This window comes from Tursiops truncatus, chromosome 6 (assembly GCF_011762595.2).
Source record: "Tursiops truncatus isolate mTurTru1 chromosome 6, mTurTru1.mat.Y, whole genome shotgun sequence".
Classification (NCBI taxonomy): Eukaryota; Metazoa; Chordata; class Mammalia; order Artiodactyla; family Delphinidae; genus Tursiops; species Tursiops truncatus.
In genome coordinates, this window is record NC_047039.1 from 96,099,244 (window position 1) to 96,121,380 (window position 22,137).

At 53.5% G+C, this 22,137-nt stretch overlaps 1 protein-coding gene across 7 annotated transcripts in view; it reads right to left on the bottom strand.

Annotated features, from left to right (window-relative positions):
- The window catches only part of AKNA (AT-hook transcription factor), a 51,199-nt gene extending 30,216 nt beyond the window's left edge, over positions 1–20,983 (bottom strand). Inside the window, exons 1-5 of one of the 7 annotated variants that reach the window (XM_073806463.1) lie at positions 11,507–11,622; positions 10,555–10,682; positions 6,147–6,536; positions 3,721–4,760; positions 1,927–2,001 (exon numbers count right to left, since the gene is read on the bottom strand). In XM_073806463.1, coding sequence (XP_073662564.1) covers positions 1,927–2,001; positions 3,721–4,760; positions 6,147–6,423 — 1,392 coding nt within the window. In that variant the 5' untranslated portion in view covers positions 6,424–6,536; positions 10,555–10,682; positions 11,507–11,622. Of the gene's footprint in view, positions 1–1,926; positions 2,002–3,720; positions 5,730–6,146; positions 6,537–7,090; positions 7,263–8,074; positions 8,322–10,554; positions 10,683–11,506; positions 11,657–20,960 lie in introns of those variants that run through there. The other 6 variants (XM_033858450.2, XM_073806467.1, XM_073806466.1 and 3 more) reach the window with 6 other exon arrangements.
- Between the last annotated feature and the right edge of the window lie 1,154 nt (positions 20,984–22,137).

Sequence of the window (22,137 nt, forward strand, 5' to 3'; positions counted from 1 at the left end):
TCACATCAGCCAGCTCAGCCTGGGGGAGCAGTACCGCTTCCATCTCTGTGGACTGGGCTCCCTGGCAAGGGCTCTGAGTAGGAAGCTGCTCTGGGGTTTCCCGAACCTTCGGGGGTAGAGTCTACAGAGCTCCGGACACAGTGAGAAGCCCGGCTGGAATCTTGGCCCCCTCGGGCTCCGTGGAGCCCGGCAAGGCCCCTCCCCACTCAGGCTGCACGTCCTCCTCAGCCCCGCCTGTACTGCTTCCCAGGGCGCGGAGAGGATCGTCCTGCTTCCGGAAGAGTCCAGCTTACCTGTGCTCACCCTTCTCTTGAGGAGAACCCTCAGGCCAAGGAATCATTTTTCCAGAAAGCAAGACCAGGTGAGCTAGTGCTGAACCATTCCTGGCCTCTCCAACCTCTCCTCCTCTGCCCCCTCACACACGCAGGGGTCTGGGTCACCAGCCAGGCTGGCGTAGGTGCATGTGGTGAGTCCCCACTGGGACAGGGGAGTGTCCGGGAGACGCACACAGCTGTGCCCCCATGGTGTCCCCTGCCTGGCACACATGGGCACCCAGTGAACATCTTCATATTAATACTATTAATCATAATAATATTCCCTAACTCTTAGGAGGTACCTGCCAGATGCCAGGTACATACGTTCCATACACGAACTCATTCTTTTAAATAAGTAAAGCGGGAAGGAAGGAAAGGAGGGAGGGAGGAGATATTCCCAGCCTCTGACCCTGACCTTGACCTTTGGCAACCTATGCCCCTCCTGGGGCCCTGATTCTCCGATCTGTGAGACAGGGGAGCTGAGGCTTTGGACCCCATGACCAGTTCCTTTCTCCTCGGACCTTCTAGGAGCCTGCGGCCATGAAAATGTGGTTTCCCCAGAGAGGATGCCTCACCAAGCCCTCTACTACCCCCATCCCTTCGGCCCCTGAAACTGCCTCAGAGATGTGGAAGAAGCCTTAAGACATGGGGAGGGGGGGAGGAAGGGGAGCCCGTTGGCTCCTAGGAGGCCCGATGAACCCCCTTTTACAGTTGTGCCCAAGGAGGCCAGGATGGAAAGGAGCTGCCTGGGTCAGGAGGTGCGTATGGGGACGCGGAAGTCCTGCTCCTAGAACAGGGCCCCTTCTTTCGTTTCCTCATCGTGGCTGCCTCGGCGACACTTCACAAAAGAAGCGTCGCTAGACGGTGGAGAGCAGCGGCCTGGCAGGAGCAGGGGTCTCGGAGTGTGATGGCGACAGCCCGGGTTGGGGGGGGCGTCGTGAGAGGGAGGGTCTGCGTCTCTGCACCCCACCTCCCACCCCTCCTCCGCTGCTGCCTGATGGGGCAAGAGGTGGGGAGAGGTAAGCAGGAAACCAGGAGGGGCTGTGAGAGCCCCACTTCCTGCCTCACCTCAGAAAAGGGGAAGGGCCCAAGTGCAGAATTCACAGCTTCCCCTAGGCGGGGTGGAGCCTGGGCAGGATGGGGGTGGTGGATTTCCCCTCTCCCCCCTCCCCCGGCCCCACACTAGACATTCAGTGAGGAGAGAAGCTGTGGGTGAGAAGTTGGGGCAGGAGAAAAGGCAAAGGTGTGATCTGGCAAGTATCAGCCTCAGGGGTTGAGCAGAAATTCTGTGCTACTCCCTTGGGGCTCGAGAGCCCAAGTAACTTCCTTAAGGTCACACAGCTAGTCAGTAATGGAACCAGGAGTTGTGCCCAGGAGGTCTCACTCCAGAGCTCATCTAGAAGCAGAGAGCTTGCGGTGAAAACTCCTGGGCACCCTGGATTCCAGCATTCAAGGACTCAAAGTTCATCAACAGTAAAGGAGATTGAGCCTGGAGAGGGCAAGGTCACTGCCCCAGGTCACAGAGTGACCTTGTGGTAGAACAAGGAAGGCCCGGGTTCCTCTATCCCCAGGGTCTCCCGAGCGGCCCCCTCCACCCCACCGGGCCCAGTACCTTGGCTCCGAGGCGCAGCTGGTCGATGGTGTTCTCAGCCTCAGCGTACTTGGTGAGGAGCCTGTGGTAGTCCTCCTGCAGGAGATGGGGGTGTGCAGTGAGGTCACGCACCAGGCCCCTCACTGTGAGACCCCTCGCAGGGAACCCACTCCCCAAAGGGGGCCTCTGGGTGCCTCGGAGTGAAAGAGCTCTGTAGTGGTAGCTCAGCAGACCCCTTCAGGCTCACGTGCAATACGGACCCCCACGGCCACATTCCGGGGGGTCGGGGGTGGCAGGACAACTCCTCCACCATCCCTTCTTCTACATCCCTGACAGTGAGTCAGGGATGGGGGCCTTTGGGCTGGTCCGCCTCGATGCATAACCGTAGCTACTTGCTTATTTGTCCGAATTCCCTGCCCTCATCTGTCTTCCCCACTGCTCTGTTCCCAGGAATTAAGTAGTATGTGCTTAATAAGTATTTTTTAATGGCTGATTGAATCATCGAAGCGTCCGGAAGTAGAAAAGTAGAAGACTTGAAAATCACGGTTGCCTTTACTCAGAGTCACGATTTGCCATACACAAAACTGAAGAGCTTCTTAAAACAAGTCATTACGGGGGGAAAAGCAAGAACAAGTGTCACTGGTCGCCTTTGAAGGAGGCCAGGGAACTGATGCGTTGTTCTGAACACTGGTAATTAGAAGGGCAGAATCAAGCATTTCTCCTGTCTTTCCCATGTGAACGAGGCCTTGGTAACCAAATAGTTGATGAGGGCAAGTTTCACTTCATAGAAGATTTCCCGCAAATAAATGCAGAAGGAATGCTAGCATTAGAATACTACCACTCTGTCCCCCCCAGTGAAAGCCTGGATCAAGGCAACGACCATCAGGGGTCCTTAACACCACAAACTGAGACACCAGCAAGCAGTTTACACCCCCTGAAGGCACCACCTGTGATGGGCTCTTGCCAAAAAAATCCCTACCGGCACAGAGCTCCTGATCTGGGGAGAAATAAACAGACGACGACAACTCGAAAACGCCTCTGCCTCTAACTGGGCAAAACACAGGACACAGAGAAGACAACGCGACACGTGAAGAAACATCAGAGAGTGTATCAGCAAACCGCAAAGTGTGGGAGACTCTACAGGACAGAAACCCGTTTCCTTAACAAATAAATTACAAGGAAGAAGGAGATTTGACAAAGAATGCAAACAGAAAGGCAGGGTGGGGGGGTGGTGCGCAGAGACTTGAAAAGGCACATCGACCGCGTGCAATATCTGAGCCGTGTTTGGATCCTGATTCGAACCAACCAAAATAAACAAGCCATTTATGAGACAGAGTGGGAGACGCGAACACTGACTGGACGTTGGTTGATATTAAGGAATTGGTGTTAAGTTTCAGGTATGCTGAGAGTAGGTTATCTTTAAGAGCGATTCCTTATCTTTAGACACACACTGAAATATTTGGGGGTAAATGATTTGAAGCCTGAACATTGCTTCAGAATACTCCAGTAGGGTGAGAGGAGGAACAGGTGAGGCCATAGATGAAAAAGGTTGCCAGGCGCTGGGCGATGGGTCCATGGGGGTTCGTCATACTATTTTCTCTCTTGTATATGTCTTGAGTTTTTCATAGTACGAGTTAAAAGCAAACAAACACGGTCTACCCTCGCAGCATGAGTGCAATCACTGCTTTTTTGAGCCAAGGGCTTGGGACTGTCCTCATCGCGGGGGACCCCTGGCCGAGCCCCAAGGCCCCCCACCCCGACCAGCCTCCAACCCAGACCAACAGGTGCCTTGGTGTAGAAATGAGTCGGGCTTACCTGGAGCTGATGGACCAGCTTGGTGGCCTGTTCGGGTGTCTGAAATTCTTGGGGTAACCTGGTGGTGGGGTGAGTAGGAGGGGGGTCCTCTCCCGGGCAGACTTCTCCGCTGTTTAACAGCAACTCCCGCACAATCTCGGCAGGTGACTTGAAGATCAGTGGCCTGACAGGGCCCTCAGGCAGCCTGCTGTGGCTCCTGGCTTTGGGGGGGCGGTAAGTCTCATCTTTGGGGAACTTCACCCGGGGTCCCACCTTGGAGAAATCAGGGAGCGGGTAGTTCAGCCGCCCCCGGCCGTACTTGGGGGTGTCAGAAGATGAGTGACCAGCCAGAGCGGCTCCCGGCCTGGGCGGCGGCCTGTCCTGTCGAGCTGGCCTAGGTGGAGGCTTCAGGGCGCTGATGGAGCCCGTGAATCGGGAAGGGAGCGGCTTAGGTGATATGCGTGTCCGCTTCCAGGATTGGTCCCCGGGTTGAGGGCAGGAGAGGCTGGTGGTTTCTCTCCTCCATCTATCTGCAGGACACTGGACGCTCTGGGCTGGAGGGGCTGAGGACTCCTGGAATTCCGTGGCCGTCGCCAGAGTAACGCTTCCTCCAGTTCTATCGTTTGGGTTTAGGAGGTGGTGGCTGGAGCTCTGGGGTGACGTTTCTGCCAGGGCAGCGGGCTGGGGGACATCAGTCTCTCCTTCCCAGGTAGAATCCAGACTGCCACTGGGCTTGAGGTTCACAGTTCCACTGCTCCAGGACCTGGCAGACTCAGAATGTTCTCGAAGTTTGTCTCCACTGGCTTGTTCGTCAGAAGCCACCCAGCCTGTGGGTTGACCCCAGCCCAGAGCCATGGGGCTGGTGTTCCCATTGCCCCCCGAGCTGAGATCAGTGTCATACCCCAACCTTGGGGAGCTCTCTCCAGCTTCCTGGACCTCAGGACCACCCAGGGCCTCATCTGGCTCCTCTTCAGTCATGTCCAGTTGAGGATACTGCTGCGGGGGCCAGTTGAGTGGCAAGTTGGAACTCTCTGGGCTGTCCACATCCTCTGCTTCAAGCTCTGGAAAGAAGGTCATTGCTTCGTATACGCCAGGTCTGGACTCACTGTGTCACACTACCTAGGCCATCTCACCCCTCTGGGCTTTCATTTCCTCATCACATGGCGACGGCAAGAAGCCCAGCGATCCCCCCATAGGGCCAAATACTTTTCGAACACCTCCTCTAGTTGTCTCAAAGGTCCTCCAAACTCAATCCTCAACCTGGTTGTCCCCCTAGCGTTTCCTGTCTCAGCAAATGGAAACATCATCCACCCAACTGCACAAACCAGAAACCTGGGAGGCATCTTTGCCATCTCCCTCCCCCATCCCCCCGCCATCCAACCTGTCACCTGGTCCTGTCCTGATTACCTCCTATGGTGCTCTCGAACTCACCTGCTGCTCTAGAGTCCAGAACCACCAGGTTTGCCCAAGTCTACATCCTCTCTTGCCTGGACCACTGTAGCAGCCACCTAATCATCTCAATCCTCACTCTTATTCTCCATATGAAAACTCTTCACTGTCTTCCTGTTGTTCCCAGGAGAGAGCTGAACCTTTAATATGGTCCTAAGGTCCCTGTCTCCACCCCGCATTAGCTCCGTGGTTCCCCTCAGTCTCTCCCTGCTCTAGCCGTGCCACATCCTCTCCTACCACAGGGCCTTTGTACATGGTGATCCCTCTGCTAGGGTCCTCTCTCCCTCCCTTTGTCTAGTTAACTCCTATTTGTCCTTCATACATTAACTCAACCTTGACCGCATCAAGGAAGTCTTCTCTGATCTCTATAACTTAGGTCAAAAGCTCTCTTTTATAGGGTTTCATATGACTGAATACCTCTACTTTGAAATATTTATTACAGCTGCAGTTTTCCATTTATTTATGTGATTCTTTCATTAATATTTTCCTCCCTCACTACACCGTAGGCTTCATGAGGGCAAGGATGCTCTCTGTTTTTATTTATTATTGTATTTGCAGAGGAGGTGCTCAATATTTGTTGACTGAAAAGAAGGAAAGAAGAAAGGAGGACAGTAAGGTATGCAAAGCTCCCAGAAAACGGATAGTTGTTATAATTATTAGACAGTAAGTGCTCAAGAAATATCCATTCATCCATCCCACTCACCCATCCACCCACTCACCCATCCAACACCCACTCACCCATTGATCCAACCATCCAACCTTTCAATTGTCCATCCATCCACCCACTCACCCATCCATCACCCACTCACCTACCTATCCATCCAGCTATCACTTATCCATCCATCTATCCATCCACCTATCTTAAAAAAATTTTAAATTGTAGACTTCGTAGATTTTAACTTAAAAAATTTTTGAAACTCTCTCTATTCCTGCCTCCCGCCAGAAGGGGGGAATGTTTGGGGGACACCACTGTGGGATTGCAGGGGAGTCGGTCTCACCCTCTTCTGCAGACTCTCCTGATTCAGGATCTGGGTGCCCATCAGGCTGTGAGTCCGGGCCCCTCCACTCCAGTGGCTGCAGGCACTGCTGGGCCAGGCGGAAGTCCTCCAGGAGCTCAGGGCTGGTGGCACTGGGAAAGGGCGCCTCTTCTACCAAGCTGCACGTGCCGCTCCCATCAGCATCCTTTCCCTTTTCGGCCCAGGCCCAGCGCCTCCGCCGGGGCCCCTTTCCCAGGCCTGACTCGGCCCAGTGGACCTCCGTCCCGGAGCTGGTCATTGGGCCTGGCCTGAGTTTCACCTGGGCCCCTTCATCTTCAGGAGACGGAGCTGCCCCTATGGGCACCAGGGTTCCCGCCGGCTCCTCTCAGCACAATCCATCCTGCCTGTGGCCTGTCGGGGACACAATCAAATGGAGAGCGTTAATCCTTGAATCCCCTCCTTTCTTCAGAAGCAGAAATTACCAGCAGGAACTCTGGAGTCAGAAGCCCTGCATGGCCTTGGCCAAATCACTCCACCTTGGATTTCTTCATCAGTAAAACTGGGGTCATAATTCCTCTCTCTCTCTAGAGTTTTATAAAATTACCTGAGATATGGGATAAGGAGGCCAGCGGCCAGCACACAGCAGGTGTCCCATGTGTGCTGGTGCCTGTTACCACGTGCCAGCCTCCACACATGGGCGCCGGGGCACAGGCCCTGCTCACATGAGAACTGAGGGCCCAGGAGGAAGCAGACAAACAACCTGGCACCTAGAGATCAACGTGAGAGCGATGGGAAAGCACGGGGAGGGCCCCTGGGGGTGCAGGGCAGGCCCAGGAAGTCAGGATAGGTCCCATTTAGGGGCCACGCGCTCTGGGAACCTTCGTGAGTGGGGGACCGGTGAAAAGAGCATTCCATTATCCAAAATAATTGAAAACAGGTACTCAGACGAATACGTGTACACGCACTTTCCTAGCAGCACTATTTGCGATCGCCGAAAGGTGGCAACAGCCCAGATGTCTATCAGTGGATGGATGGACAAACAAGTTGTGGTCTATCCGCACGGTGGAATATCGTCCAGCCACTAAAAGGAGTGAAGCACTGACACGTGCTACGAGGATGAATCTCAAAACCGTGATGCTAAGTGAAAGAAGCCAGACACAAAAGGTCACGTACTGTATGATTCTAACCGTACGGAATATCCGTAACAGGTAAATCCCATTGCTGACTAGTGCTTTAGCTGGGGGAGTGGGGAGAGGGGAGTGACTGCTTGAATGGGCACAGGCGTCCTTTCGGGGTGATGAAAACGTTTTGGAACTAGATAGAGGTGGTGCTTGCACAACTCTGTAAGTATACTAAATGTCACTGAACTGTTCATTTTAAAATGGTTAAATTTTACGTTATGTGAATTTCACCTCAATGAAAAACATTTTTCAGGCAGGGGTTCCATCAAGTACCAAGGCCTGGAGGCAGGAGGGGGCGGCATGTAAGTGGTTTCCCCATGGCTGTGCTAGTGGGGGCAGGAGCTGGGGCTCTGATGGCAGAGAGTGTGGGCATGCAGACCACGAGAGAGCACGTCGAGGTGCAGTTAGAAGTTTCTCTCTGGCTGCCTGGGGAGAATGAACCAGAGGGAGAGCCTGGTTGCACAGGGACCTGTGGCACAGGAAGGATGGCTGCAGAAGGGCTCCTCCCCGCCTGTCTTCTATCCTCTCCTCCTTTCCCTCTCTCCCTTCTCTCCCTCCCATCTCCTCTCCCCTCCCGCTATGGCCAACACCCCCAAGCGCTTCCTCTGATCCCTGGAAACACAAGGCTGACAGAGCAGCGGCATGGTCCCACCCAAGGAGCTCATGCAAAGCACCCACTCTACGGGCAGGAAAACTGAGGCCCAGAGAGCAGAGGGGCCTTGGCTGAAGCCGCACATGGGTCGGGACAAGGCTGGCATGAGAGGTTACCTTGCAGCTCGCGTCCCGGCTCTTCCCTCCGTGCCGTGGAGACAATAACTCCAGGCCTCCCAGGACAGACACGCCCTGTGTTTGTCCCTACAGCCTCGTGTGCGATTGGGTCTTGGTCAGAGCCTTGGTTCATACCGTCGGGAAAAGTCAGCAGGCAACTATTTCTGGATAGAGAGTCCCCCAGGGATTGGCTGGCGCCTTTTCAAAGGCTGGGGTAGGAACGGGGACTAACATTGTCCCCACTCTGGTCTCAGGGGCCTCACCCTCTTCCCCCGACACAATCTTCCTCCCTCCTCCCTGAATTTCCCCCAGATCACCCTGTAAGCCTCCACATGACCCCCGCCACATACGCTGGGCCCTCGCTGGGCCCACCCAGGCTAGAAGCTTTACTGCCTGTTCTCGATCTGCCCTCACCCCAAACAGGTAAGTAGGTCATAGGAAAACTATTCTTCAAATGAGAAAACCAGAACTCAGCATGGAATAGTTACTTGACCAAGTTCACCCAGCTGGTTAGTGACAGCAAGATTTGGACCTGTCGATTTTGGCCCAGTGAGTGGTCTCCAGTGTTTATTTTTTTTCAATCACACAACTCATCATTAAAAATATATTTGCTCATACACCTAACATGTATTTCTTATAACATCATCTGCATGCATTCTCACACGAATATATTACGTGTTAGAAAAAATATATCTAAAATTGAATTTTTAAAAAGATCCAATAGAAAATAAATATTTTAAAAGGAAGTTCTAATCCTTGCTTTCCACACCCTCTCGGGGCGCCTGTACCCCTCTTGGAAATCCCTGCCAGCTTGAGTGCTTTTAAGAATCCTCTAAGAATGCAGATCCCTAAGGTCAACCCGAAGAGAGCGGGACTCCATGGCCCTGGGATGAGGCCCAGGAGTCCGCATTTTAAAGCAGCGCCCCGGGCAAGGCCCACCCTTTGACCTTGACTGGGCCTTTTGGACCCTGCCACAATGGCAGGTGTGCAAGGTGCTAAAAGTCTTGCTTTTCTCTTTCTGAAACCTCTGCCAAGGAAGTGGCTGGGGGAGGCGTGTGGGGGTTTTTTGACTTCTAAAGGGCTTTTTTTCTAGCCGTGCCACAGAGCAGCCCGTCCAATCACAGAGGCCTCGGGTGCACAAAGAGGAACATCCTGTCTCCTGGGATGACTCAGTCATTGCAGAAATCTCACTGTGACCAGGGAAAGCCTCTGGTTGGAGGCAGCTGCGGTCACTGGCTGGAGTTTTGCACATGTTCCCCAGGCCCCCAAACCTGTGAGCCTCTCATGAGCAAAAGCTCTGCATTTCGCGCACGCCACAGCCCTGGGTGCCATGGAGTCCAGGACAGGTCGGTCAGCCAGTCAGTCAACAAACACACACGAGTGCCAAGCACGTGCTGAGCTCACGCTGGGACAAGGACACCTGCTCACTGGGCTGCTGTGAAAGAGAAGCAGGCAGGGTGTCTGGAGACCAGCTTCTGGCCCTGGTGCTGCTCATCCACCGTGAACTGCTGGGCTTAGGTTTTCCTCACTGTAAGATGGAGAAAACGCCACCCGCTCTCGCAACCATGGGGAGTGGCGCCCTGTTAGGGTGGGCTGGGAGGTAGGGGCGGGGCTAAGTGAACTTTGAGGTTCCTGGTTGACTTGTTGGCTTCTGAGGACCATAGACTCCAAACAGTTAACCCCCTCCTCCTGCCTGAGGTCCCAATTCAGAGTAACAAAGATATATATTGAGCACCCAGTGGGTGCAAATTAAGAAAACCTATGACCTCCTACTGTGTGCCAAGCACCACAAGACACGAGGAGTACAGACCTGAGTAAAAGTGTTCCAAAATTTCAGATGGGGGGTGGGTACAGGATTACTGTCGAAGGGAGCATTAAGCCGGGCCTGAGAGACAAAGAGGATTTGGGGGAGAAGAATGAGGAAGGGCATTCCAGGCAGAGGGAACAGCACAGGCAAAGGCACAGAGGTCTGAAAGTATGAACAGAACTAGACAGAGAGCTATGGCAGGGGTCCCTGAATGGCGGCCAAAGACAGGGTGGTTCTGGACAGCCTTCTCGAGGGCACAGGGGCTGCTCCCGAGGGGCAGTGGGGTTGGGAGGCTGAGCCCAGGAGAGCCCCGTGAGCACTAAGGTCCTTCAAGGGCTGGGCTGTCCTTGTGGGACTGCTTTCTCCAGGGCTCAGGGGCCCTGCCAGCCCTGGAGAAACCAGCCCCACAAGGAGGCACCACCCATTCCCCGTCCTTTTGTACGTCTCCTCCCTCCATCACACCACCTCTGTCGCTGGCTCTCTCGAGGGTCTGCGAGACCCTTGTGGTCTCTTTGTCCCCTTCCCGAGTGGCTCAGCCACCGCCAGGGGGCTTCGCTGCCCCCAGGTCCAAAAGTGGAGACCCTTCCCTTTATGGCTCAATCCCCAGTTCTCCTCTGCCAACTTCAGCCACGCAGCCCACTTCTGCTCCCTCATGCCCTCCCCGGCCCCTTACCATCCAGCAGAGCTCTCCGAGGCACCAGCCGCCTTGCTCTCACCCAGTCCCTGACATCTCTCAGATGTGGAAACTGAGCCGCAGAGAGGTGGCCGCCTTTCACAAGACCTCGCAGTCCGGAAGCGTGGCTAGGGATTGAAATCCACGGCTTGTGACTCTGAAACCAAGTCCATCAGACTTGGTGGGGCGGCGAGAGGAAGGGGAAGGAAGACCCCCTTACCAAGTGGCTGGGCCCCTCCAGAAAAGCTGGGCCTTTGAGCTCAGAGCCCCATACTCGGCAGCCCAACCTGAGCAGCTGGTAGGGCACAGACCTACTGTTCTCAAGGGGTTCCCGCCAGCCGTGTAGAAACCAGTTCCCGCCAGCCATGCAGCACAGCCACTTCCCCCTCTGGACGTACCCTGCCCCCAGCTCTCTCCGGTGGAGGCAGCAGAGGCCGAGGAGAAAGAGGAAAGGTGCCCCTTGCTGCTGCGGACTCTTGCCCCGCCAGCCTGAAGGGCTTGGCCGGGTCTGCCGGCCCATCCCTGGCTCCTCTCCTTGTCCTTACTCGGCAGAAGGGGCCACTCTTTAGTGGGGACCCCCTGCTGCCTCCTGGCTGCCGCACACCCGTGCATCATGTCTGAAGCCCCTTAGCAGCCCCTGGGGCTAACGCGCCATGTGCAGATGAGGACACCCCGGGCACAGAGAGGGACCAGCACTTGCCCGAGTTCACAGAGATCAGAATCAGAGCTCTGGCTGGGATCCAGCATCCTGAGGCTTGAGAAAATCCCCCCAAAATCCACCCTTGCCCTGGGGGCCGGGCTCCCCTAAGCCAGAGAGAAGTAATACAGCTGCCACAGCTGCAACTTCCTGGCTGGGCTGGTCCAGCCGCCCGGACTGTCCCAGAGAGCCTGTGACTGGCCCTTCCAGGGGGAAGGCGGCTCCCCCAACCCCCGCCCTCCTCGGCTCCCTCACCTCTCTCGGGCTCCACCACCATCCTGCTGGCCCAGGCTCAGGGGACCTGCATGTGGAGTCTTTGTTCCAAACCTGGGGAGCCCCCTGCCTCCATGGCGCCCTGGCCCGCCTCCAGGCCGCTCTGCCAGCCCCAGTCGCTGCTCACAGACTAGCATCGCTCCCCACCTCTCCCCGCCCCTGCTGCGGCTGAGGCCGCCTCGCCTCGGCAGGAAGCGCCCAGCCTGATTTCCTACAAGTGTTTGTCAGAAGGAGGGGGTTCGTCTGCATGCAGAGTGAGGGGGAGCAGAAGAAGCTTAACCCCTTGCAGGCCCTCTGCAGGTCGGCACCGCTCAGGAAAGGACTCATAGAAACTTCCAGTGTCCGAACTTGGGACCATCTCAGCCAAAGTACAGAGCGGGGACAATAAAGTCCAGAGAAGGTCAGAGGCTTGGCCAAGGTCACACAGCGTGCTGAGCCTAGAAGGAGGTCTCCAGCAGCCTCAACCCTTTGAGGGTCTTCTCCGTAGCCCCTACCATCCAGGGCGTGAACTCGATCGAGGATCCCTCTCTCACTAGGGCAGTGCCCATCTGTACAATGGGAGCCCAGACTGGATGCTTGCCTGGCACCCTTCCAGCTCTGACTCTGTCCTGTCTGCCAATATGCGACTAGACACCTCAGGAAGGCTGCAATGATTCCTGCCATCCCACCCACTGTCCTCGCCCCAAACTGGGCCTGTAGTTAGAGTGGGATTTTCCAGGCGGCATGGAGGTGGGGGACTGGCTGACTGAACTGAATTTCAGTGGCAGGGCACAAGACAGGCCAAGCCCTGGCTCCACTCGAGTGGAGACACAGACAATAAACAAACAAACACGGAGAGAAACAGAGTGGGTGAGATGGGCTGCTTTCGGTAATACTGATGCCTAGGTTCACCCAGGCTCATAGACTCAGTCTTTGGGCATCAGCGATTTTTTTTTTCTTTCGGCCCCGCCATACGGCATGAGGGATCTTAGTTCCCCGACCAGGGATCAAACCCCTGCCCCCTGCATTGGGAGCACAGAGTCTTAACCACCGGACCACAAGGGAAGTCCCCATCGGCGATTTTAAAGTGTCCCAGGTGACTGGGATGTGTGGCCCTGGTAGACAATCTGTGGGTCAGAGAGTAAAATGGGTTGGGGCAAAGAGTTTGGGGATGGCCAGGAAGATCTCTGTGAGAAGGTGGCATTCAAACAAGGGACCAGACGGAAGAGATGGGCAGGAACAAGCCACAGGAAGGGCAAGTGCTAAGGGCAAGGTGGGAACCAGTGGGGCTTTCCCTGAGAACAGCAAGTGTGTGTGCCCCAAGCAGAGCGAGCAAGACGGAGAGGCAGGAGCAGGGCAGAGGGGTGGCCTGTGCCCCGTCCCTGCACACTGTGGCTCCCAACTCCGGCCCCGCCCAGGATCCAGGGATTCTGATTCAGGAAACAAAAAGAAAAAGGAGAAAATCTGGCCTCTGTATTGTCCAAAAAGCCCTCCAGGTAATTCTGGTGAGCAGCCGGGTTTGGGAACCACCCGTATAGGAGAAAAAATTGCATTTTACAGTCAATGCAGACCTGGGTTCAAATCCCAGCCCCACCTCTTGCTAACTCTGCGACGTTTGAGGCTTCACCTCTCCAAGCCTCAGTTTCTTCATTTCTATAACAGGGATAAGAAGAGTAGCCACCCACAGCACTGCTGCCAAGATCCAAAGAGGTAACACTTACAAAGTGCAGAGCCGGGGGTCTGGAATACAAACGAATGAATGAATGAATGAATGAATACTCCCAAGGTCAGTTTGTGAGTATCTGGCGAAGCTAGAACCGGCGGCCCTCATCCCAGTTATCACCCCATCCCCTTCCCTGCCTTTTACCCTCATCTGGGTGGTGGGACTCTACCCGCAGCCCAGCCAAACGTGCAACAGAGCCAGACCTTAATGAGGCCCCTCCCTGCCAGCTCTGGTGACCATGTGGGCCATTGTGTGAGGGGCGGGCTCCCCTGACACCCCGTCACTCACTCACCCTCCCTCCCTGGCCATTAACCCAGGCAGCACTGCCATCAATGTCATGTGGCTGCTGATGCCAGGCACGCCCCATGGCCCCTGGATAACCCCGAACCCAACTTAGGGGCAGCCGCCAAACCCCAAGGGAAACAGCCTTCTGTGCACTCTGTTCTACCTCCTTGACACCCACTTCTTACCAACCCTCCTCCTTGCCTTGGCTCGTGTGGTACCCCCTGACGGCACCCCATCTCCACCCATGGCCAAATTCTATCAATACTTAACCAAATTGAGCTTATTCGTTATATTGCTACCCTCAAACCCACCCTTCCCCACGAAGCTTGGCCCATCTTTCACTCAAGGGCACAGGCCAGAACCGACCGTCATCCTGGATACTCCCCTCTCCCTCACATCCCCAAACAAATCCATCATCAACTCCTATTGATTTTATTTCCGAAATCTCACCAGAATCCATCCCATCTCTGCATCCCCACGTGGCCTTCTGCAACGGCCTCTCCTGGAAAGCTCTGAGGTCCCTCCAATCTATTCCTCACACTGCACCAGGGTTCTTTCCAAAATGCAAGTGTCCAAACACGGCCCTTCTGTGCTTAAAACACTCTGCTAGTTGTCCACTGCTCTAAGAAAGAAGATGAAACTCCACACCCTGGCCGCCGCTCCGGTCTCTTGGCCCTCAGCGTGCTCGGGCAATACGGGGCTCCTTGGTGTCCCTGGGACAAACACCCCGTGCTCGCCCTCATCACCCAACCCCAATTCTTCTCCCTGCTAACTTGCAGGCAGCTTGCAGATCCCAGCCCCATGTGCCCTCTTCAGGGACTTGCCATTTGGAATTAGATATCAGGTCTGTCTGCCTGACCACTGGGAGCTCTGTGAAGTGCACCATTACATCCCCGTGCCCAGCACAGGCCCTGACACACAGGAGAAGCACAGTGAACACATGCTGGATGATCTACTGAATCTAGCCAGTCACCCCAGCCTGGGTTGTGGCCCTCACATCAATCCAGTGAGGGTGATGTGACATCCCCATTTTACAGGTAGGTAAACAGAGGCCCCGAGAGCTGCAGCAACTTGCCCCTAGTCACAAAGCTTGTGAGTGCTGCTGTACATTCAGACACAAAAAGACCCGAGTCTTTTAACGACCATGCATGGAGATTATTAATAAACTGGGCACCAGAAAATCAGGAGTGGAGTTTATTACCAACAAATTGCAATTCACTAAGCCAATGTTCTGACTTCATAAGGAGACTCTGGCTCCTCACAGAGCCTTTCAGTTTTCTAAAGTGCTTTCTCATCCTTCACAGCACTAGATGCTTGAGAATCACTTTGGGAAGCAGGCAGGACAGGGGTATGATTCCATTGTATGGGTCAGCAAACTGAGGCCCACAGATGGGGAAGAGATTAGTTCCTGGTCACCCGGGAGCAACAAAAGAGCAAACAAAACACCTTGGCCCCTACTGCCAGGGCTTGAGTACTTCCATCAGAAGCATGCCTGGAGCGCCGCGGCTGCACAAGCCAGCCAGTCCTCACCACAGGAGCCCAGTAAGCCCTCGGCCATTTGTTCCCCCAGCCCCTGGGTCATGATGCTCTAACACCGCGGTGGCCATTTCTCACCCACTTTCCCACTGCCCACCCTCCCTGCTCCCTCCCTCCACTGTCATTCTTAAGCCCCTCCTAAGTGGGGAAGGTGAATCTCTTTCTTAAAGTCTTCCCGGGCCAGGACTGGGATGGGCATTGCTTGCTGATGTGATGAGCCCTGGACAGTCACTCCTTCACATGATGTCCTGAGGTCCAGGGGGTACAGTGGAGCCACCAGGCTTCTCAGCCATCCTGGGGGAAACCAGGGGCTGGCGACTTCAGGATTCATGGGGGCTGAAGGCTGTTATTTCACCCTCTGCCCCTCCTTGAGCTCCTGATATCTCCCTTCCCTGGGGAAGAAATGAAAACCCATCCCAAGGTCACCCATTCCTTCCTGCCCAGGTTGCTGAATTTACCCCCATAGTTAAAATCCACGGGGATGTGGGGGTGAGGAAACAGGGGAGGATTTCAGGAGTGAACCCAGAAGAACCTACGGAAGCCTGGCTTGGGAAGTGGAGACCCAAGTTCCAGCCTGAGTGATGCTGGACAAAAGCTTTTCCCTCTCGTAGCTTTGGAGCCTTGAGGCTTAATGAGATTCTCTCTGAGGTTATCAGAAGTGACCTTCTAGCATAAAATCTCCTGGGATCTTGATTCCACTTGCCCACACAGGCAGAAACACTGTGCTGATGGGAGGCTGCGGGGAGCAGGTGTTCAGGGTACATGGGCTTTGTGAATAATCAGAGGCCTCCAGGTTCTCTCTTGAAAGCTGTGCGGCCTTAGGCAAGTCGCTTAACCTCTCTGTACTCCAGATTCCTCATCTGTAAAATGGGGCTTTACAGGATCCTTGGGCAATGAGGCTATGTACCTAAAGCCCTGGCCAGTGCCCAATTGGCACAGAGCTCATGAATAAATGACTTTGGCCATGTTCATGAAACGCCCATATGGTCTGCTCCCTAAAGGACTGAGTTTAATTTTCCTGGCTCTCCTAATATCAACCACAGCTCAAGCTTTGAGTCCTTTACACAAAAGGGGATGGCCAGCCCTCCCAACCAAGTGGAGAGAAATGCTGCCATATCCCAGTGATTCTCCTCCCTGCGGCCCCCAAACCAGGTCTGGGGGTCACTGACCCAGCTAGAAACTGTGTCTCCACCTTGAATCATTAAGGAGGGGAGGAAACAGGCCTTCCTCAGCCAACTGAAACATGGGTTATGAGGAGGGTGTGGTCATATTGAGGAAAATACACTCATGCTCACACACTCGCACACATACGCACCCACACTCTCAAATTTATGTTCCATGGAAAGAATCGAAAAAAACGTGCATGTGACGGGAACGCGTTGCTAACAGCGAAACTTTATTGCGCGCCTATTCTGTAAAGGCCCTTCTATAGATGAGAAACTCATTATTTAATCCTCATACCAATCCAAGGAGGCAGGAATTATTATGCCCATTTCACAGGAGAGTAAGCTGGGTTTGCATCAGGCTGTCTGAAACCAGACACTACAATCTTAATCACTTTGCGACTGAATCTTACAGTAGGTGGAAAAGTTGGAAACAACCTCAATGTCCAATAACAGAGGATCATTAAAATAAATGATGATATTTCCTCTCAAAGGAATATTAATGCAGTGATTAACAGTCATACTGTAGAAGACAACAAAGTGATATAAAAAATTGTGATATGTTAAGTGAACAAGCCAGTTATAAAATAATGTGTATCTAGTGTGAGTCCGTTAAAGAAAAACACAGTAAAATGTGGAGGAAGAGAAGGGAAAGCGGAAGGAAAAAAGAGAGAGAGTTCCTCCAAAATGTTTACAATAATTATTATGAGGTAGAAAACTAAGGCAAGTTTACTCTTTTTCCTTATGTGTGTTTTCTAAAAATAACAGTTGTTTTAAAAATAAGAGGAAAATGAACATTTACTATCTTGAAAGAACGAAGCAAGACGAACAAAAGCCACTGCTGCACGCCTGTGCAGGGCTTCGTTCTGATGAGACCTAGGGCCTGGCCCTCCTCGGTTTCCCGCCTATGAAAGCTGGGAAGAGTGGCTGGGCTCTTTGAGGGCCTTGGCAGCTCTGACATTCTGTGACATTCCGTATCCCCATCCCACAACTTCTCTCTTCCTCTTTTTAGACTCTGACACCATGTGTTTTTTCACACGGCACATATAGCCATTATACAACATGTAGGATTATGTGAAGATCACAAAAAAGGAAAGGAAGCAATCCCTGCCTTAGCCACTCTTAACATCTTGGGACACGGCATGTGTTATCTGATTGGAGCCTCATAATCGGGCATTTAACAGATGAGAAAAGGCGCAGAGACATTACACAATTTGCCCAAAGTCACACAGCACATTAGGGGCAGAGCTGGATCTGCACCCACAAGTAAAGCATTACCCTTGGAATGAATCCCTGATTGGGGGGTGGGGGGCTGAGTGCAGCCTCCTGAACCCTGAGGTCCCTCCTGGTCCTTGGTCCTTGGCTGTGGTCCCAAGACTGAGAAGACTCACAGCTGGGCATCCAACTCTGGCTTTGCTCACTGGCCCCTCCCCCACAATAGGCTCAGCTTGGAGTAGGGGGTGGGAGGAATGCTGGCAAGGATCCAGGGGGCTGGTACAAGACCACCGCTGAGAGCAGGGGGTCTCTCTCTGCAGCCGAGCTGGAGTTTGGCTGACACTTGGCAAGGAAGATCAGAGCCAATATGGGACTGTAGGCTGGAATGGAGGAGGGACTGAGGAAGCAAAAATGTGAGGGTTTGGGGGCAGAGAGGCCTGGGTCCAAATCTGGTGGTTCTGACCTTAGATATGTTTCCTAACATATGTTCTATATCCTCATCTACAGACTGAGGGTAACACTGTCCTCAGGGACACGCTTGTAAAGTAATGGGATAGTGTTTACCAGTCTTAGCACACAGGAGGTGCTCAGAAAATCAGGGGTGCTGTTAGTCTCCTCCTGGCTCCCCTGATCAACCGGGGCCTCTTCCCGGCCACCATGCCCCCAACTCATCCTCCAGTCCCTTCAGGACATGCTGCTGGATAAACCTTAGAGCATCATTCTGACCAAGCCTTTCCCTGCTTAAAGACCATCACATTGGGCTGCCGTCACTTTCACGTTAAAGGCTAGACATTTTGGCCTGGAATTCAACAACCTGTTCGCAAGTCAGAGAGCTGCTGCATTACACAACTCACACCACAGACTAGGAGCCTCATCTCATAAAATTTTCCTTCCAAAATCCCACACTTCAGGGGAGCTGTAGTGGGGTGCAGGCCTTTTGGCCTGGCTCCCTTTGGTCTTCCTGTACCACCAGGAACCCTCCAACTTCTGGCTGCCATGCAGAGCAAGGCTCGTCTTCCATCAGCCAACACCCTTCACATGCAGCTCTCTTATTAGAAAAAAGAAAGAGAGAAAGAAAGAGAGAGAGAGGGAGACAAAGAAAGGAAGGAAGGAAGGTAGGAAGGGAGAAAGGAAGAAAAAGAAAAAGCTCTGAATGTGGCATTTACTAATTTCTATAATGTAAACTACCCTTATTGGTAGTTTCAAGCTACCAATATCACTGAACACAGCCTTGGGAAGAGATGCACACAATCAGCTCTCACCAGATGACACACCCCTGCAAATCCCAAAGTAATAACCGACTAATCCCAGTGAAGAGCTGTGTGACCTCAGATGAGTGACTTAACCTCTCTGAATCTCAAGTTTCTCATTTGTAAAATGAAAACAACAATAGCACCCATCTTATGGCAATGATGTGAATACTAGGTGATCAACAACAATGTACTGACTACCTACTATGTGTAGGGCTCTGTACTAGGCACGGGGAGGGTGACTGGGGACAAGATGGACAAGAGCTCCTGCCCTCCCAGACCTCACTCGATGCAGTAAAACCCCTGGCATAGTGGCTGGAATATAGCATTCCATAACCATTAGCTATTATTATCAACGGTATTATTGTTGTTATGCCTTCCTTTCTGTGGGCCTCAGTTTCCTCATCTCCAAACTTAAAATGTAGCCTCAAAACTTTCTATGATGCCACCTCACTTGAGCCTTAAAGTGGCATTACCATTCCCATTGTACAGAGGGGAAAACTGAGGCACTCAGAACTGAAGCCAGGCTGAGGATTCAATCCAAGTTCTTCTAACTCTCAGCCTCCAGATCTGTCCCACCTCCTGGACCGAGGAAACATAAAAAGGACTCGAAATTCAGCTGGTGACTCAGCAGGATGCTTAAAAAATAGTCTTTCTTCTCCATTTCATGGGGGTAAATTGAAATGTCCTTCGTGTGCACCAGTTTCCAAAACACCCTCTCAGCATGACAGCCACAGTGCCGGGACCATTCCCAGTCTCTCTGGAAACCCTGGCACTTCTGGCGGACTCTGCAGGCTGATGAGAGCTGATGAAACCCCCTTGCAAGAAACAACCCAAATCACATGTTTCAAATGCAAACCACTGGACTTTGGGTCTTTGCCTAAAGTCCTCACATGGGCACCTTCTCCCTCTTTCTGAAGAACTGAGACCGCCCTTGGGAACAAACCCAAATAATCCTCCAAAGACCATGGGGTCCATCCCCTATTGGTAAGTAAGCCAGACTTAGGCCCCATCAAATGGATACGTAGAAATTCTGTTTCTTGACAAGACAAAACCAACAGCCAAACAATAAAACCCACCAACTCCAAAGGAGGTGCCTCGAAATTTCTCTGTGGAAGTCCCTATACGTATCTAACCTCAGTCCTTCATGCTTCAGTTTCAGTCATTTCCTCTCCTTCTGTTCTAGAGGGCAGAAACAATGTCTCTTTTCACTGCAGCCAATCTCAGCTTCTCTTCTCAGCTCCAAAACAGCCCAGGTTTGTTATCAGCAATTTTCCTTTCCAACTTTTACTGAGAAGCAGAAGCTTTCCAAACGTAGGTAATGATCCGCTCCAACCTGTCATTTCTTTCAACAAAAGCCAGGGAAAGGAACAGGGAAGAGTCTTGTCCAAAGTCACGCAGCAAGAAGGCTCTGGCTCTGCCTGTGCCAGACCCATCACACAGGGGAGAGGCCAGCTCGGCGGCCGCCCCGCTGCGCGCCCCTGGGCAAGTCTCAGACCCTCTTTGGGCCTTAGTCTCCCCATCTTCGTACCAAGAAAGGCTGGCCTTATTCCTGCAGTTCGTTCCAGTTCCTACCACTGTCGGAGCTGCCCACCCTCATGCTGGCCCTTGCTCTACCTCCGTACCCCTGCCAAAAAGATGAAAAGAAACTTGCGTTAGGCGTCCGGGGAGGGCTCACGGCTCCGAGTTGTCAGGCTACGCAGGTTGTTGCCGGGTGAGCGAATATCACACAAATCCCACGACTGAGAAGTGCCACCTCCCCTGTAACCACAGCTACCCGGGCCACACCTCCAACCCAAACACAGCCCGAGGCCCAGCCAAGGATCACCTCCGGATTCCCTCGGGACCCCTCCCCTCCCGGTGACCAGCCCCAGCTGGAGAGAGAGAGAGAGAGAGAGGGAGAGAGAGAGAGAGAGAGAAAGAGAGAGAGAGAGAGAGAGAGAGAGAGAGAGAGAGAGAGAGAGAGACAGCCAACTCCCCCATTGCGCGGAGGTGGAAACTGAGGCCAGAGAGTAGAGACTGCGCAACCCATAGGCCGGCAGCGTTTGGACTCGGACCCTGATAGCCCGTCCAGGGCTCCCTCCTATTCCCGGGGCGGCGATCCGTCTCCTTCCCGTGCTCAGGGGTTTCCACGTGGGAGAGGCCGAAAGCTGCGCAGTCCCTGTGGATCGGAGCCCACCCATGCTGTCCACTCTCCCTCCCCATTCCGCCGACAGAGAAACTGAGACCCTGCGAGGGGCCAGGACCCGCCCCTGACCCACCGCGAACCCCTCCCCGCATCTCACCTGCTGGCCGCCACGGCGCGCGGGTGGTTTCCCGGAGTTGAGCGGCAAACAAAGGCCTCCAATCCGGGCGCGGGGCGGGGCGGCGATATTTTGCATAATCCCGGAGGCCGGCCTGTGACGGCCAGGGCGAGGCCCTGGGAGGCGGGGCCTCTGGAAGCTCCACCAATCGCAGAAAGGCGACAGCCCACGTCCCGCCCCCAGGGGTTCGGACGTAGATCCAGGCTCCAGGACTGAAAATCTCAAATCTGGGAGATTGCGTGTCCTTCTGGAACGCGCCCAGTGGCAGACGGGAGGCCTGGAGTTACGACATTTGTGCAGGGTCGCACAGAGCCACAGTGAGGGAGAAACCATAAACTTTGATAGCCGAAACTACTGCTTCGTAACAGTAGTAATAAACTTTTCTGGAGCACTTACATGTCAGGCACTGTTGTAAACTCTTACTATGCTCTATCCTCTCGTAAAAGGTAAGTGGGTATTATCACTACCCGCCAAGTGTATTCTACTCAAAACCATCATTAGAAAAGTGGGCAAACGCAGGCCTGGAGAGAGATGAGAACTTGCCCTAGGTCCTGCAGTGAGAACAGCACAGAAATAAACCATTGTTCAGTGAAAGCGCACCGTGAAGGGTGGCAGTGTAAGGCGTCAGACTGGCCTAGGCTCTCAGAACTAGGGCCTAGCCCTAGTTCTGCCAGTGGCTGCCACTGAACTTCAGGTAAATGGGATTCTTAACTCTGACCTCACAGGATTGCTGAGGGGAGTAAATAAATAGCACCAGGCCTATAAGAAATAAATCAATGACACTAATTTAAAGGGCTCCTGGACCAATCCTATTTCACAGAAGGGAGGGGGTGGAATAGGCCCAAAGACAGGAAGTGACTTGCCCAAGGTCTGGCATCCAGCTGTGTTGCAGCCCAGTTCTCTTTCCTCGTGGCAGAAAGCTCTTCCCAGTTCCCCAGGTTGCCACTGGGTCCCTACACACCCACACACTCTCCAGCGTTTATTGTTTGTAGATTTTTAATAATATATTTATTTATTTATTTGTTCTTGTTTTTGGCTGCGTTGGGTCTTCGTTGCTGTGTGCAGACTTTCTCTGCTGTGCAGGCTCACTGCTGTGTGCAGTGAGCGGGGACTACTCTTCCTTGCGGTGCACAGGCTTCTCATTGTTGTGGCTTCTCTG